We start from the raw sequence: 18652 nt of genomic DNA, 5'->3' as shown, positions 1-18652 counted from the left end.
AAACTCCAAGAAAGCCTTCAAAGAACTTAAGGAAACAAGAAAGTGCATCACCAGCCAATCCCTTCTCAGAAGGTGAACTCTAGAATTTTAAGGCAAAGGCACCCTTATTTTCTTCAAAGAAACTGTGGCTTTTGTACCTTTTCTCTTTGTCATTGAAAGACATGCCGTTCCTTTCCTTTCTTCATTTCACTTTTTCTCAGTTGTTCAGAACTTGGCTCATGGATCAACTTCTCCAGAAAACCTTCCCGGACCCTCCCCAACCCCACTGCCCATCTGTGGAGCCCCAACTCCCAGGACACCCCATGTGCACCCCATCGAGGCCTTTCCCGCATGAACTGTTCTTAACAATTCATCAGTTTCTCATCATAGACCTTAAACTCCATGGGGGCAGCTATACTATCCTGTGTGCTATTCTCAGTTGGTCCAACTCTTCACGACCCCATGAACTGCAGCCCACCAGGTTTCTCTGTCCATGGGATTCTCCAGGCAAGAATACTGGAGAGGATTGCTATCCCCTTCTCCAGGGGATCTTCCTGACCCAGGGATCAGACTCAAGTCTCCTGTGTCTCCTGCATTGCAGGCAGATTCTTTACCGCTGAGCCACTGGGGAAGCCCGCCCCACACCTCCGTGAAGGCAGAAGCACTGCCATGTTTGACTGAATGAAATTTAATTATTTCTCCAAAGTCATACTCACTTCCTGCCCATGTCTTCAACAACGAGAAACATTAGTATGACTCTTCTAAGAGTTATTTTATTATTCAGAATTATTTCTGACTATTCCAGTAAACTATGTTTTCATCAATGTTAAATGACATCCTAAAGAACTCTATAAAAAGAAACAATCTCTCAGTATTGGTAACAGAAAATGTGTATTAACTAAGAAGGAATTTGATTTAAACTCCCTAACTGTTTTTCTACTCATAAGTGACATCTTTCATCCTAAGGTCCTGTGTTCACATTGCAAAATACATTTCCCTTCATTTTTCTTTTTCTGAACTGATCTCTGATTCCACTTGATCTCCACTGAATTGCCCATATAATTACAAAATGACCCTATTTGGCTATGACTGTAAACGTCAACACTGCTAGTGAAAAATTTTTAAAAGTAAAAGAATGCAGCATCTCAACTAAGAAAAAAAAATAAAAGGAAGGAAAAAAATAAGTAAAAGAAAACAGAATGAGCCTGATTTTCCCGGGGCCTAAATTAGCCCCTCGTCACCCATCTGGCACTTTCAGATGTTCCTTTCAGGCTGCCAGGGTACCACTTAGGGCTTGTAGAGGAGACATTGAGCACTGGAGAGAATGGAGCCTGTAATTAGCAAAGTTACCAAATGTCACACGAGGCTGAAAGTCGACTTCTGAGACTGTTAACTAGTTTCTTTAGTTTTAGACACTTTGTTGGCAAAGGTTTCAATGTTTATGTCACCACCTTGTAGCTTTTATAAAGTCTCAAACTGCTGGAATGCTGGGAGGAGAGGGAAAAAAATGGAAAATAGGAAGGAAAAGGGGTATTTTAATTAATTGAATTTCCTGGTTAATTCAGTCTGATGAGTATTTGTTGTCTAACTGCTGGGCTCAGCACCATATTAAGTATGGTAGAGAAAAGACAGGAACCATGTGAGGTTATTTATGCCCACAGCAAGTTTATCTTGCCTATGCTCCTCTATTTTCTTCTTTTAACCTTTCTTTATCAAATCTTTTCAAAATATTTTAGTCCTCATTGGTGCCCTAATAATTACAAAAAAACAGACATGATTTAATCTTCCTTCTATGTATTCTCGCTATCTAGCGCACCCTGGAACAAAGTAGGTGCTCAGTAAGTCTTTACTGAATTGAATTATATCATGGAGATCCGTGATGATCCCAAGACTTATTCGAAACTTTTCTTATGTGACAAAAATCCGCTGTGTCCACAGGGTGCCCAGGACACCCTGGCACTCTGTGCTGACCTAGAAGGTTGAGATCAGGGAAGGGAGGCACATGAGGGAGAGGATACATATATGTAATTACGACTGTTTCACGTTGTTGTATGGCAGAAGCTAACACAACATGTAAACATTGTAAAGCAATTTTCCTCCAATTAAAAATTAAGCAATGAAAAATTGGAGGAAAATTGTATCAATCTACTTGATGAGCTGCAGATCTATTGAATATTTCTTAATTAACTTCTGAGTGAGAAGCAACATATCGTTTAGTTGTTGTTCAGTACTCAGTCATGTCCGACTCTTTGCGACCCCATGGACTGCAGCACTCCAGGCCTCCCTGTCATTTACCATCTCCCAGAGCCTGCTCAAACTCATGTCCATTGAGTCAGTGATGCCATCCAAACCATCTTGTCCTCTGTCATTCCCTTCTCCTCATGCCTTCCACCTTTCCTAGCATCAGGGTCTTTTCCAATGAGTTGGCTCTTTGCATCAGGTGGCCAAAGTATTGGAGCTTCACCTTCAGCATCAGTCCTTCTAATGAATATTCAGTGTTGCTTTCCTTTAGGATGGACTGGTTTGATCTTCTTGCTGTCCAAGGGACTCTCAAAAGTCTTCTCCAACACCACAGTTCAAAAGCATCAACTTTTCAGCGTTCAGCCTTCTTTATGGTCCAACTCTCACATCCGTACATGACTACTGGAAAAACCATAGCTTTGACCAAACAGACCTTTGTTGGCAAAGTAATGTCTCTGCTTTTTAATATGCTGTTTAGGTTGGTCATTTAGAAGTATCTTAAAAATATATTGCAATGCATGAGACAGGGTACTCAGGGCTGGGGCACTGGGATGACCGTGAGGGATGGGATGGGGAGGGAGGAGGGTGGGGGTTTCAGGATGGGGAACACATGTACACCCATGGCTGATTCATGTCAATGTATGGCAAAAACCACTACAATTTTGTAAAGTAATTAGCCTCCAATTAAAATAAATAAATTAATTTTTTTTAATATATTGAATACTTTCCCATGTACTAAAATACTGGGTTTTTTTCAGCTACCTCCATTAGAACATCTCCAGGTTCAATCCCTGGTCAGGGAACTAAGATCCTGTAAGCTGTGCAGTGACAAAAAAAAACTGTTTATACCATTTATATATATGCTTTTTTTGGCAACATAATTTTACTTTTCTTTTCTCCCAGCTTGAGATATAATCGACATATTACATTGTGTAAGTTTCAGATAGAGAATGTGATGATTTGATGCACATATATGTTGTGAAATGATTCCCACAATAAAGTTAATAGACCTGTGACCTCACATGATTATAATGTGTGTGTGTGTGTATTTGTGTGTGGTGAAAGCATCTAAGATCTACTCTCTTAGCAACTTTCCAATATATGAGTACAGTATTGTTAACTATAGTCACCATGCTGAATATTAGATCCACAGAATTTATTCATCTTATAATGGAAATTTGTACCATTTGACTGACATCTCCCCATTCCTGCCCCCTCTTAGCCCCTGGCAACCACCATTCTCTGGAGTTTGGCTTTTTTTAGATGCCGGACTTAATTTGAAAACTGTCTTATCATAGTGCCAGCGGACCCATGAGCAAAATACTGAGCTCTTGATATTGGTTCATGATCTGGACATTGCTCAGCCCAAGGACGTCTGCTCTAGGGTTCTACTTGAGTCTCAAAGTATTAAAAACCAGCTACTGTAGCCACATGCTCTCCAGCTCAAAAATTGTTCAAGACCCAGTTTCCACCACTGACTTGAATCTTTATGCTTTGGCTCTTCTCTCACATCAACAACCTTCTGCACATCCTAAGACCTAGCCTTTCCCCCCTTATTGCAGGTGGTCTGGCTTTGGATCCACTATCCCCTAATGAAACAACCAGAGCTCTGGGAAAGGAGTGTGAAATGCTGCCTGCCAGTCGGAGGCAGAGCTGACACCCTGGCTGGGATGTGGGGAGGAACCGTTGAGCCAAGGCTGTGCCTCAGGTGCTCATGGATGGGGAACCCTCTGAAGCAGAACCAGAAGAGCTTCTGCAGGAAGTGCTAGACTGAAAATGGACCCCTATCAGAAATCTACTATCCAACCCCAGAAAGGCTTTTAGAAGGAGGGTAGGCTTACTCTTTCTCTGATTACTGAAGAAGGATTGACTGGTAATGAGAGGAGAAAAATAGAATCTTTGCTGGATGACTTTAGTTCTCTTAACAAACTGAAGGGCAGGATTGTTTAAGTTTTAGAAGGCTAATGGAGAAGGTACAACTAGAGTCAACAGTGGACCAAGAGGGATAGCCAACTTTACTGTGAAAGTGATAGCCTTAAGCTAAAGACCCTGAGAAAGAGCCCTACTTGGAGTTGGGAAGTCATCTGCCTCTTGCTGTCAATTTTGCTTGTCCTTGCCCCTTCCGAGGCTCTGGGTCAGCCTACAGGGAGGTTCCTCTGCCAAAAGCCACATCCATTTGGCAGAGTACACATATCATACAGAGAAATAAAATTACCCACTATGGCCTCAAAATGGAAAGTCAGATCACGGATATTTGGGTATATGGCACCTAGACCTAGTTGGCTTGGCTTCAGGGGATTCTTAGAGGTCTATCCTGAGAGTACTCCGTTAGGACTTTAGCCCTGATTTGCTCTACAAGAGCCCAGCTAAGATCTAAGGCTTCTGGGACTTCCCTAGTGGTTCAGTGGTTTAAGACTTCGCCTTCGACCCCTGGTTGGGAGCTAAAATTCCACATGCCTTCTGGTCAAAAAAAAAAACAAAACTTAAAATCAGAAGCAACATTGTAGCAAATTCAATAAAGACTTTAAAAATTGTCCAGATTAAAAAAAAATCTGGAAAAAAAAAGATCTATGGCTGCCCCATGATTCTGATCCTGACGCCTTGACAGTTCGATATAGGTAGATATGCACTCAGATCCTGGCTTGACCACCTACATGATCTTGATCAAGTTATTTAATCTCTGAAACTGAGTTTTTAAATCTGAGGATGATGACACCTCTTCTAAATAATATTGTAGGGATTTAATGATAAAGTGTATAAAGGAAAGCTTAACAATATATGGCACATACTAGATGCTCAAAAGAAATGGCAACAGTATCTAGTTCTTCAATTAGTTCCCTTTCTTGTTGATTGCTATAGAGATTCTGGAAAAATGTCCTCAGAGCTAGTATAGTAGGAGTCACCAAAATTCTCTGGAGTAAGTCTTCTTCTCTCTAGCATAAGTCAGTCATTATTACATTGTTAAGATTTCAAGTTCAGGAAGAAATTTTTTTCTAAAGCACATTATAAATGCTGCAAGCATTTCCTCTGGGATCTTTTCTTGTGTTGACTTTTTCCCAACAAAAATTTTTAGATGTTGTCCATGTCCATAATCAAAATGTTCAGTGAAAATAAAGATTCTGTACAAATTGCTGAGAAAAGAAGTCCTTTACTCAGTTATTCACAACTTTCTAATGTTCTTGTACTCATCACTTTGCATACCAATTACATTTATTTTTAAATCTAGTTTCATTCACATTTTACCCTTATTTCATTCTGTAAGGAAATATGTTCTACACATCTCAGTTTTACAGGGACATGTCACAGTAATTCTGTCCATCAAAGCATGGTATTGGGACTTCCCTGATGGTCCAGTGGTTAGAACTTCGTGTTCTCACTGCCAAGGGCCTGGGTCCAATCCCTGATGCAGGAACTAAGATCCCATATGCCACGAGGTGTGGCCAAAAAAGTTAAATTAAATTAAATTTAAAAATAAAAAGCATGGAATTGATTTGTCTTTCCCAGACAGAATATTGTCCCTACCAGCCCTACCCCAACCAAATCTACTTTCATGCTTTTCTTCCAGTTTTGTGATTAATTATGAAGCTTTAGAAACACAGTTCTGTAGAATATAAACTGTCATTACTATTGATATATTGCTGATAACTACAGGTTTCACTCCAATAATGGCAGGTTTTAAAATTATTACTATTTTAGTGAAAACTCCAGTTTTTGTTAGGGAAAAGTGAAATACTGTAAATAGGATACCAGCCAATTTGTTAGAAGAAAGTTTCTAGACATAGAAAAGTTTTGAAGGGCCAGTGATTTTTTTTTAATTTATTAATTAACTTAAAGTTTTTTTCTTATTGAAATAGAATGGTAGTAATTTAGTCACTAAGTTGTGTCTGAATGTTGCAAACCCATGGATTGTAGCCCACCAGGCTCCTCTGTCTATGTGACTTTCCAGGCAAGAATACTGGAGTAGGTTGCCATTTCCTTCTCCAGGGGATCCTCCCGACCAAGCGACTGAACCCAGGTCTCCCTCAGTGCAGGCAGATTCTTTACTGATTGAGCATACAATATTATGTCAGTTTCAGATGTAAAGTTTTCTTTTGAATAGCAGAGATAGAGAGATCCAGGTGGAGTGTGAAATCCAAATATGAATTTTTAAAGACACAGGAAGGAAAACAATTATAGGTTTGCAGACAAGTTTGCTGGTCCATTTGAGCCCATCCCTAATGTCCACACCCTGAAGTCAGGATGCTCCACCTGGGAGTGGCCTGGAGAAACCTGCTGTTTACCACAGTTACTATGAGACCTGGGACATGCATTAGCAGACATCATTCTTTCATGCCCTATTGTTACATTTTTATTGGAATGTAAGTGATTTACAATGTAGTATTACTTTCCTCTGTACAGCAAAGTGAATCAGTTATGTGCTAAGTCACTTCAGTCGTATCTAACTGTTTGTGACCCCATGGACTGTACCCAGCCAGGCTCCTCTGTCCATGGGATTCTCCAGGCCAGAATAGTGGAGCAGGTTGCCATGCCCTCCTCCAGGGCATCTTCCCAACCCAGGGATCGAACCCACATCTCTCAGGTGTCCTGCATTGGCAGGCAGATTCTTTACCATTAGCACCACCTGGGAAGCCCAAATCAGTTATACATATACATATAGCCACTGTTTTTTATTCTTTTCCCATATAGGTCATTATAGAATATTGAGTATAGAGTTCCCTGTACTACTCTATTGTTCTTATTAGTTATCTGTTTTATAAATAGTATAGTATAGTGAAGTCGCTCAGTCGTGTCCAACTCTTTGTGACCCCATGGACTGTAACCTACCAGGCTTCTCCATCCATTGGATTCTCCAGGGAAGAATACTGAAGTGGGTTGCCATTTCCTTTTCCAGGGGATCTTCCCGACCCAGGTATCGAACCCAGGTTTCCCACACTGGAAGCAGATGCTTTAACCTCTGAGTATGTATATGTCAGTCCCAGTCTCCCAATTTATCCCTCCTCACAAGAGTCAGTGTTTCACATGTTGTTCAGTTCAGTCGTTCAGTCGTGTCCGACTCTTTGTGACCCCATGAATTGCAGCATGCCAGGCCTCCCTGTCCATCACCAACTCCCGGAGTTCACTCAGACTCACGTCCATCGAGTCCATGATGCCATCCAGCCATCTCATCCTCAGTCGTCCCCTTCTCTTCCTGCCCCCAATCCCTCCCAGCATCAGAGTCTTTCCAATGAGTCAACTCTTCGCATGAGGTGGCTAAAGTACTGGAGTTTCAGCTTCAGCATCATTCCTTCCAAAGAAATCCCAGGGCTGATCTCCTTCAGAATGGACTGGTTGGATCTCCTTGCAGTCCAAGGGGCTCTCAAGAGTCTTCTCCAACACCACAGTTCAAAAACATCAATTCTTCGGCACTCAGCTTTCTTCACAGTCCAACTCTCACATCCATACATGACCACAGGATAAACCATAGCCTTGACTAGATGGACCTTAATCGGCAAAGTAATGTCTCTGCTTTTGAATATGCTATCTAGGTTGGTCATAACTTTTCTTCCAAGGAGTAAGCGTCTTTTAATTTCATGGCTGCAGTCACCATCTGCAGTGATTCTGGAGCCCCCAAAAATAAAGTCTGACACTGTTTCCACTGTTTCCCCATCTATTTCCCGTGAAGTGATGGGACCGGATGCCATGATCTTCGTTTTCTGAATGTTGAGCTTTAAGCCAACTTTTTCATTCTCCTCTTTCACTTTCATCAAGAGGCTTTTAGTTCTTCTTCACTTTCTGCCATAAGGGTGGTGTCATCTGCATATCTGAGGTGATTGATATTTCTCCCGGCAATCTTGATTCCAGCTTGTGTTTCTTCCAGTCCAGCGTTTCTCATGATGTACTCTGCAAAGAAGTTAAATAAGCAGGGTGACAATATACAGCCTTGACGTACTCCTTTTCCTATTTGGAACCAGTTTGTTGTTCCATGTCCAGTTCTAACTGTTGCTTCCTGGCCTGCATACAGATTTCTGAAGAGGCAGGTCAGGTGGTCTGGTATTCTGATCTCTTTCAGAGTTTTCCACAGTTTATTGTGATCCACACAGTCAAAGGCTTTGACGTAGTCAATAAAGCAGAAATAGATGTTTTTCTGGAACTCTCTTGCTTTTTACATGATCCAGCGGATGTCGGCAATTTGATCTCTGGTTCCTCTACCTTTTCTAAAACTAGCTTGAACATCAGGAAGTTCATGGTTCACATATTGCTGAAGCCTGGCTTGGAGAATTTTGAGCATTACTTTACTAGCATGTGAGATGAGTGCAATTGTGTGGTAGTTTGAGCGTTATTTGGGATTGCCTTTCTTTGGGATTGGAATGAAAACTGGCCTTTTCCAGTCCTGTGGCCACTGCTGAGTTTTCCAAATTTGCAGGCATATTGAGTGCAGCATTTTCACAGCATCATCTTTTCGGATTTGAAATAGCTCCACTGGAATTCCATCACCTCCACTAGCTTTGTTCATAGTGATACTTTCTAAGGCCCACTTGACTTCACATTCCAAGATGTCTGGCTCTAGATGAGTGATCACACCGTCGTGATTATCTGGGTCGTGATGATCCTTTTTGTACAGTTCTTCTGTGTATTCTTGCTACCTCCTCTTAATATCTCCTGCTTCTGTTAGGTCCATACCATTTCTGTCCTTTATCGAGCCCATCTTTGCATGAAATGTTCCCTTGGTATCTCTAATTTTCTTGAAGAGATCTCTAGTCTTTCCCATTCTGTTGTTTTCCTCTATTTCTTTGCATTGATCGCTGAAGAAGGCTTTCTTATCTCTTCTTGCTATTCTTTGGAACTCTGCATTCAGATGCTTATATCTTTCCTTTTCTCCTTTGCTTTTTGCTTATCTTCTTTTCACAGCTGTTTGTAAGGCCTCCCCAGATAGCCATTTTGCTTTTTTGCATTTCTTATCCATGGGGATGGTCTTGATCCCTGTCTCCTGTACAATGTCATGAACCTCATTCCATAGTTCATCAGGCACTCTATCTATCAGATCTAGGCCCTTAAATCTATTTCTCACTTCCACTGTATAATCATAAGGGGTTTGATTTAGGTCATACCTAAATGGTCTAGCAGTTTTCCCTACTTTCTTCAATTTAAGTCTGAATTTGGCAATAAGGAGTTCATGATCTGAGCCACAGTCAGCTCCCAGTCTTGTTTTTGCTGACTGTATAAAGCTTCTCCATCTTTGGCTGCAAAGAATATAACCAATCTGATTTCGGTGTTGACCATCTGGTGATGTCCATGTGTAGAGTCTTCTCTTGTGTTGTTGGAAGAGGGTGTTTGCTATGACCAGTGCATTTTCTTGGCAAAACTCTATTAGTCTTTGCCCTGCTTCATTCCGCATTCCAAGGCCAAATTTGCCTGTTACTCCAGGTGTTTCTTGACTTCCTACTTTTGCATTCCAGTCCCCTATAATGAAAAGGACATCTTTTGGGGGTGTTAGTTCTACAAGGTCTTGTAGGTCTTCATAGAACTGTTCAACTTCAGCTTCTTCAGCATTACTGGTTGGGGCATAGACTTGGATTATGGTGATATTGAATGGTTTGCCTTGGAAACGAACAGAAATCATTCTGTTGTTTTTGGGATTGCATCCAAGTACTGCATTTTGGACTCTTTTGCTGACCATGATGGCCACTCCATTTACATGTTGAGGGATCTCCAATAGCAAATGATGAAAACCATTTAGTAGAGACCAGGCTTAACTGAAATCTCTGCAGGAAACCAGAGGGAAGTAAAACATTCAAGAAGCTGGCTTGATGTTCAGAGAATGATATTTATGGGATATATAAAACTGAGATAATACTAATAACAGAGCCAATTTATTTCCTTCTCAAATGTTGAAGCATAGAAAAAATAGGAGACAGACCTAAGTTTAATGAAAGGTGGAATCTAAAAAGACTGAACTTTTATTCTCCTTTTTGAGTCCATTTAATATATTTTATAGACCTAATATTCCTACGGAGAAGGCAATGGCACCCCACTCCACTACTCTTGCCTGGAAAATCCCATGGGTGGAGGAGCCTGGTAGGCTGCAGTCCTTGGGGTCACTGAGGGTCAGACATGACTGAGCGACTTCACTTTCACTTTTTGCTTTCATGCATTGGAGAAGGAAATGGCAACCCACTCCAGTGTTCTTGCCTGGAGAATCCCAGGGACAGGGGAGCCTGGTGGGCTGCCATCTATGGGGTCGCACAGAGTCAGACACGACTGAAGCGACTTAGCAGCAGCAGCAGCAGCAGCAACATTCCTAGCTAGCAATGCTAAGAATACAGAAAGCCTCATCTCTATGGAGAAGATCTGGGAAGCTTGTTGCAGTCTGAAAATCAGAGCCAAGAGAAAACAAACAAGAATTCATTTCTGCCATTAAAATTGCAAACCATCATTGTTGCAATCTACTATAATTTCCTTTCCTAATCTAGATATATTTTGTATGATTTTGAAAGCTGTTACAACATTTGTTATTCAAATTAAAACATGTGTTGTAAGTGAACTGGGAAATTTGGTAAGCATCTCATTTTGAAATTTCCAATTGACCTCCCCAGCCCTCTTACATTAAATGACATAAAACAAATCATGCAGACCATGTCCTCTGCAAGTTCTTTCCCTCAGAAAAAGAAAAGAGGTTTGTTAAGATTGCTAGACATTAAACACCAACTACCAAAAAGATAAAGTGCTCATATAACCACAGAATTTCAGAGCTGGGAACAACCTCAGACATCAACTGGTCTAGCGGCACACAATTTCATCTGCCCCCTGAAGCTTGTTGCTGACCCACAAGATCTATAAAAACTGTTCTATCTAGAACCTTAATAATCCTATACCTATGCTCGTGTTCAGTCACTGTGTTGTGTCCAACTCTGCGACCCTTTGGACAGTAGCCCGCCAGGCTCCTCGTCCATGGGATATCCCGGGCAGGAATACTGGAGTGTTTTGCTATTTCCTCCTCCAGGGGATCTTCCTGACTCAGAGACTGAACCTTCATCTCCTGTTGTCTCCTCTGCAGTATTACCACTTCTGCTATTCTTCGTATTTTGGAGTTTGCTGCACAGGTTCTTTCAGCTCAAAATCAGACAGAAAGAGGGAGAGGGATGGAGAGGGAAGGAGAGAAAGAAGAAAGAGAGAGAGGAGGAGTTCAGTTCAGTTCAGTCGCTCAGTTGTGTCCGACTCTTTGAGACCGCATGAATTGCAGGATGCCAGGCCTCCCTGTCCATCACCAACTCCCAGAGTTCACTCAGACTCACGTCCATCGAGTCAGTGATGCCATCCAGCCATCTCATCCTCTGTCGTCCCCTTCTCCTCCTGCCCCCAATCCCTCTCAGCAGGAAGAGTGTAGAGTCTCAACACACTTTTTAGAAACCCCAAAACTGAGAATGCTTTGGTATAGATGAGAGTTTCTCAGCTTTGGCATTACTGACATTTTATTTTTTTTTTTCTGATGGAACTGAGCTTTATTTTTTTTAATTTTTATTTTTACTTTATTTTACCTTACAATGTGGCTCAGAAGTTAAAGTGTCTGCCTCCAAATGCGGGAGACCCGGGTTCAATCCCTGAGTCGGGAAGATCCCCTGGAGAAGGAAATGGTAACCCAGTCCAGTATTCTTGCCTGGAGAATCCCATGGATGGAGAAGCCTGGTAGGCTACAGTCCACGGGGTCGCAAACAGTGGGACACGACTAAGTGACTTCAACTTCACCTTCACCTTTACCTTACAATACTGTATTGGTTTGGATAATTCTTTGTTGTGAAGGGGCTGTCTTGTGCACTATAAGATATTTAGCAGCATCCCTGGCCAATCTCTTCCCTGCCAGTTGTGACAACCAAAAATATCTAGCAACATTGTAAAATTTGGGGCAGGAGTGGAAGCGGGTGGACCACGTTATTCCTGGTTGAGAACCATTGATGTGTATGGTTTGTGAAGAAACAAATAACAGGTAAAATGTTTGATGATTGAAAAGCCAGTTCTCTACTCATCATACTCACAACCTCTCCAACAATGAATGTTATTATTTCATAAAGACCTTTTCCTTGAAGTAGCAGCTGTCCTGATAGCACTCAATCAGAATGCTCTCCAAGATCAGTATGCCACATTATTGGCCAAACAGCTAGACAGAGAGTCCAGTTCTAGTCATGGAGCTGCAAACGTGGTATGTTACAGAAAATAAGAAAATCTAGGTTAAATTCTGTGGTCCTGATGCAGAAGTCACTGGGCTTCATCAGCTTTTGCATAATCCCAGAGTTGAGTTGGGCATGTGGGTGTCATCTTCCTTCCTTGGGGCTCCCTGTTCATCATCCAAGTGCTTCAGTTCAGTTCGGTTCAGTTCAGTTGCTCAGTCGTGTCCGACTCTTTGCGACCCCATGAAGTGCAGCACGCTAGGACTCCCTGTCCATCACCAACTCCCGGAGTTCACCCAAACTCATGTCCATCGAGTCGGTGAGTCAACTCTTCACATGAGGTGGCCAAAGTACTGGAGTTTCAGCTTTAGCATCACTCCTTCCAAAGAACACCCTGGACTGATCTCCTTTAGAATTGACTGGTTGGATCTCCTTGCAGTCCAAGGGACTCTCAAGAGTCTTCTCCAACACAGTTCTAAAGCATCAATTCTTTGGTGCTCAGCTTTCTTCACAGTCCGACTCTCACATACATACACGACCACAGGAAAAACCATAGCCTTGACTAGACGGACCTTTGTTGGCAAAGTGATGTCTGTTTTTGAATATGCTATCTAGGTTGGTCATAACTCTACTTCGAAGGAGTAAGCGTCTTTTAATTTCATGGCTGCAATCACCATCTGCAGTGATTCTGGAGCCCCCAAAAATAAAGTCTGACACTGTTTCCACTGTTTCCCCATCTATTTCCCATGAAATGATGGGACCAGATGCCATGATCTTCATTTTCTGAATGTTGAGCTTTAAGCCAACTTTTTCATTCTCCTCTTTCACTTTCATCAAGGGGCTTTTTAGTTCCTCTTCACTTTCTGCCATAAGCGTGGTGTCATCTGCATATCTAAGGTGATTGATATTTCTCCCGGCAATCTTGATTCCAGCTTGTGTTTCTTCCAGCCCAGCGTTTCTCATGATGTGCTCTGCATAGAAGTTAAATAAGCAGGGTGACAATACACAGCCTCGACGTACTCCTTTTCCAAGTGCTTGCTACTACTAAGTCACTTTAGTCGTGTCCAGCTCTTTGCGACCCCATAGACGGCATCCCACCAGGCTCCCCCGTCCCTGGGATTCTCAAGGCAAGAATGCTGGAGTGGGTTGCCATTTCCTTCTCCAATGCATGAAAGTGAAAAGTGAAAGTGAAGTCGGTCAGTCGTATCTGACCCTCAGCGACCCCAAGGACTGCAGCCTACCAGGCTCCTCCGTCCATAGGATCTTCCAGGCAAGAGTACTGGAGTGGGGTGCCATTGCCTTCTCCAGGGAGTGGTCAATTCAAGAGTCTACCAAGGACATAGTAGTTACTCAGCAAATATTTGTTGAATGCTTTCATGGAAGATGTTTTACTGTGGATATTTTGCCTTTTGGATTGGACAATTAAGCACTTTATTGTTCAAGAGCTAAACATATCCTTGTTCAAATCAGTTGGAGGATAGGCTATCTCCTAGAAAATCTCAAAGTCATTCATATTTCATATTCCACAATCCTCAAGTTAAAAAAAAAAATGTGCGTGTGTGTGCGTGTGTGTGGGTGTGTGTGTGTGTGTGTGTGTGTGTAAGCAAACACCTGCCTTGTCCAAAGTATAGAAGCAATCAAAGGTGTATAGACAATACTCTCTCAGTGAAGAACCTCAGTTAAGCCAGGGTCTCTACTGGTGTGTTAAATATACCGTCTCTTTAGTTCTCACAATAATCACATTATATAGATGCTAAGCACAGGGAAATACATTGTTCAAGGTCAGACAGCAGCTACAGGGGAAGCAGAAATTCAAATCAAGATCTGATTGAGGTTTCAGCTGCCTAAGCCAGTGTACAAGCCTTCCTTGACTCACTTGGCCCATGTGCCCCAGTCCTCTGTTGCCTGTTGAACAGAGAACTGTTGGTCTACTGCGGCCCTGCCCTCCAGGGCAGCTGACAGAACCCACCCTCCGCCCCCTGCCAAGCCTCTCCAGGACTGAGGGCTGAGCTTCATCACCTGAACCTGGTGAGAGCCTATGTAGAGACGACCCCAGGACCCAACCAGAGCAGACCCGCAGGGGCTTGGTGCCTTTCAGCACTCCCTGATCCACACCCTCTGCTGCTCCCTGGAGATGGGATCTGGCTTCCAGGGGCTCCCCTAGGGTCGAGGCAACCAAACCAGAGGTGAGGGAACTCGAACTCTTCTTAAAGAAAACTGGGACCAGTGGAAGACTGTAAACTAAAAGACAGCATATATATGCCTCTCCCTTCCTTCTCCCTCAGACTGTTCTGAGATATACTGGTTCCATTTAGTCTTTCTGGAGACCAGCTGTGACTTCTCGTGAAGCTGGGCCCCAGATCAGTACTATGTCATCTTACATCTGCTTCACTTCTTGCTTTGTCTCAGTTCCCCTTTTCCTTCAGACTTACTGCCCTGGTGTTACACACATGCACACACACAGAGCCCCCAGTAAAGCGTTAATCTGTAAGTTTTGCTTTGGTTCTGCTTTTTAAGGTACTGCAGCTAAAACATAAGCTTTAATTTATGAAATTACACGCTGTTACCCATCTTTCAAAAGTCCAAGAAAAATAAAAATAAACCTTTTATTAGTGGAGCTTACCCCATACTGATCATAGCTGACAAATATTTTAAAAGAAAAAACAAAAGAAGCCATGGTCTACAGGTATGGGAAGCAGTGCATTAAGGTGGCACTAATCTTGCCTTGAAGAAAGCTGAGTGCCGAAGAATTGATGCTTTTGAACTGTGGTGTTGGAGAAGACTCTTGAGAATCCCTTGGACTGCAAGGAGATCCAACCAGTCCATTCTAAAGGAGATCAGCCCTGGGTGTTCTTTGGAAGGAACACCCTTCTTTCTAAAGCTGAAACTCCAGTACTTTGGCCACCTCATGTGAAGAGTTGACTCATTGGAAAAGACTCTGATTCTGGGACGGATTGGGGGCAGGAGGAGAAGGGGACGACAGAGGATGAGATGGCTGGATGGCATCACCGACTCAATGGATGTGAGTTTGAGTGAACTCCGGGAGTTGGTGACGGACAGGGAGGCTGGTGTGCTGCAGTTCATGGGGTCGCAAAGAGTCGGACACGACTGAGCGACGAGCTGAACTGAATCTTGCCTTATCTGCCTAACCACCATATGCTTCTCTCCCTCTTGCATTTGGACAAAAGGCTGTGTTAACACTTGTTTGAGTTCCAGGGCTCTGTTTATCTGGCTATGATGATCCTGTGTAGCCCAGTAGGATGGGCCAACTGTCCTAAATTCAAGTCCTACTGCTTCTGCGTAGTTGGTGTTTGACTTGAGAAAGTAATAATACCTGCGTAGATATTTCCTCCCCTGTAAAATAGAAACAAGACGATCTGCCTCATCTTTCCCATGGCTGACGTGACACAGTTGAGAGTATGTTGAAGCATCGCACAGGTGTGCTTTAACTGTGTGAGGGGAGGTTAGGTAATAACTTTCTAATTTAGCCTTCTGAATTCCCACCACTAAAAATAATGAAGCACTCCGGTAGGAAAATATAAAGGAATAAATCACTTAAATCTTTTCAAATATGTTTAATGTAATAATTAAGCTTAAAAACCAAGATGGACTAGGGACTTCCCTAGCGGTCCAGTGGGTAAGACACTGAGCTTACACTGCAGGGGACACTGGTTCAATCCCTAGTCTGGGAACTAAGATTCCACAAGCCGTGCAGCATAGCCAAGAAATAGAGAAGGAAAAAAAAGCTATGATGGAATAAAAGAGACTGGATTTTCCCTCCCACATGAAGCAAACAAACAGAAATAAACAGAAAATATGTTTTTAAAAAACAATTTTAAGACAGTGGATGTCAGACAACCAGATGATTCTCCACGAGAAAGGAAACATGTGATGGGCCCTGTGATTGCCCTCAGCTGACCAAATGGAGAATTTCCAGGCTACAGCGCATGGAGAAGGAAGCCGTGGTAGACTTCACGAGTTGAGCAGATGGAGCTGAGACCCCAAGAGACCAAGGTGGCTGGAGTTCAAAGGACAGAGTATCAAAGATGCAGGAGATGCACAGAGAGAAAGCTCTGGAGATCTGCAGGATCCAGCAGAATACGAATCAGGGCATGCACGTGAGGAAACTGCACAAAGCTGAGGGGAAACGGCCCAAAGGATCAGCAGGAACAGTGTCTAGAGCTCGCACTGGGCTAAGAAGAGTGCCTGGTTCTACCAGCCAGCCTGAAAAAAAAAATCCCTTAATTCACATGGCACTGGGCAGAGTACTTGAAAAAAACTTGCCACAACAGTGGGAAATAATTAACCGTAAACTAAATACTGCTGTGGTCCAGTCTAATAAATCTTAGACACGTGACCTGAAAGGATCAAGTTGTTTCCAATAATTAAACTTCATTCCAGAACGAAGCTCAAAAATATTTATAGAAGTTATTATAGTTGTATTTCATATGTTCAAAAACCTTGCATTTCATATCTTCAAAACTTTCTATAGAGAGTTTCTAAGACTCAAATCAAATATCTGTGGATAAAAACTACAGTGTTCAAGATAAAAGATGTCTGCTGCTGCTGGTGCTAAGTCGCTTCAGTCATGCCCGACTCTGTGCGACCCCATACACGGCAGCCCACCAGGCTCCTCTGTCCCTGGGATTCTCCAGGCAAGAACACTGGAGTGGGTTGCCATTTCCTTCTCCAGTGCATGAAACGGAAAAGTGAAAGTGAAGTTGCTCAGTTGTGTCCGACTCTTTGCAACCCCATGGACTGCAGCCTACCAGGCCCCTCTGTCCATGGGATTTTCCAGACAAGAGTACTGGAGTGGGTTGCCATGTCCTTCTCCCAAAAGACGTCTAGGATGGAATAAATAGTATATCCATACAATGAAATACTACTGAGCAATGAAAAGGAGTGAGCTTGATAAAACCTCAAAACAATTGTCCTAAAAGAATCCAGACAAAAACATTTCAAGCTGTGCTATTCCTTTTACTTGAAATTCTAGAAGATGCAAAGTAATCTCTAGTTGCAGAAAACATATCAGTGATTATCTGATGAGGGGGCAGAAGGAAAGCATTCTCAAGAGGCACAAGGAAACTTTTAGGGAGTGATGGAGATGCTCACTATTTTGATTTTTATGATGGTTTCACAGGTGTGCACAGATGTCAAAGCTTATCATTTTGTACACTTTAAACATGTGCAGTTTATTGTATATCAATTATAATTTAAAAAACTAAAGAGACTAAAGTATATTTCTAAAAACCATTGAACAACTTGGGAAGTAGAGGATTTAAAAATGTAGCCACATTTAATATTTAAAATTTTGTAAATTTTAGAGAATGGTTCAAGATTTAAATTTATAATTTTTGTTACATCTAAACCTATAGTGTCTATAGACTATACCTATAGAATAGCATCTATATTTGTATAGTAGCTAAAATTTGTTTGAGTGTTCTCTCTTTTTCCTTTTTGTAGCAACAAATTACAAAAACTATTCCCCCTGTTGATTGAAAATATTTTCATGAAGGAGGATGGGGGAGTATTTCAAAACAAAACTAAGAATCAGACAGGCACAAGTTATGAATTTTTCCAAAGCTTGTTTTAGAAATTAAGAAAATTATACCCATTTTTCTTAACCATAAGTGACTGTACACTTACTCTCTAACACCCCTTTCTGTTTGATATGAGGTCTGGGCTTGAAAAATCCTCTAAATATCTGATTAAAGACTCAAGGACTTTAATTCCTGTTGTCCTCATTCATTAGAGATACAGTTATGTGATGCATGCTCATTATATTTTGGACTGAATTAATTTATGTATTCTCATGCTCCCGACTTGTCTGTCTTGATTTCTCCCAGTTTGATGCCGACCGAGACGAGGATGAGGTGTTCTATGACATCAGCATGGCAGTTGACAGCAAGTTATTTCCAAACAAAGAGGCTGCAGCAGGTAAGTCACCATGTCCTTTGGGCTACAGTACACCCTGATCCCCTGCCAAGTGTCTGGGGCTTTGTAGTAACACTGGCGTGCAACATACTGCTGTAAGGTTGTGAGGATGATGCTGTCCTCACAGCTTTATACCTTCTGGTTTAAAAATAAAGGTACAAAACAACATAGAAAAGAGCCATATATCTGGTTCTTACGGTTACTGCCTTTCTTCCAGTCATTGCACAGGCAAATTAGCAGATAGTCACAATATAGTGTAGGATCTACGTTACTATGGGATTTCCCTAGAGGCTCAGATGGTAAAGAATCTGCCCTAAACGCAGGAGACGTGGGTGGGAAAATCCCCTGGAGAAGGA

At 42.1% G+C, this 18652-nt stretch overlaps 1 protein-coding gene across 1 annotated transcript in view; it reads left to right on the top strand.

The window, feature by feature from the left end:
- The window catches only part of AK5 (adenylate kinase 5), a 270567-nt gene that overhangs the window by 119674 nt on the left and 132241 nt on the right, over positions 1-18652 (top strand). The window contains exon 7 of the mRNA XM_052637682.1: positions 18209-18299. Coding sequence (XP_052493642.1) covers positions 18209-18299 — 91 coding nt within the window. The remainder of the gene's footprint in view (positions 1-18208; positions 18300-18652) is intronic.

This window comes from Budorcas taxicolor, chromosome 3, assembly GCF_023091745.1.
Source record: "Budorcas taxicolor isolate Tak-1 chromosome 3, Takin1.1, whole genome shotgun sequence".
Lineage (NCBI taxonomy): Eukaryota > Metazoa > Chordata > Mammalia > Artiodactyla > Bovidae > Budorcas > Budorcas taxicolor.
This window is presented reverse-complemented; position numbering and strand designations above follow the sequence as displayed.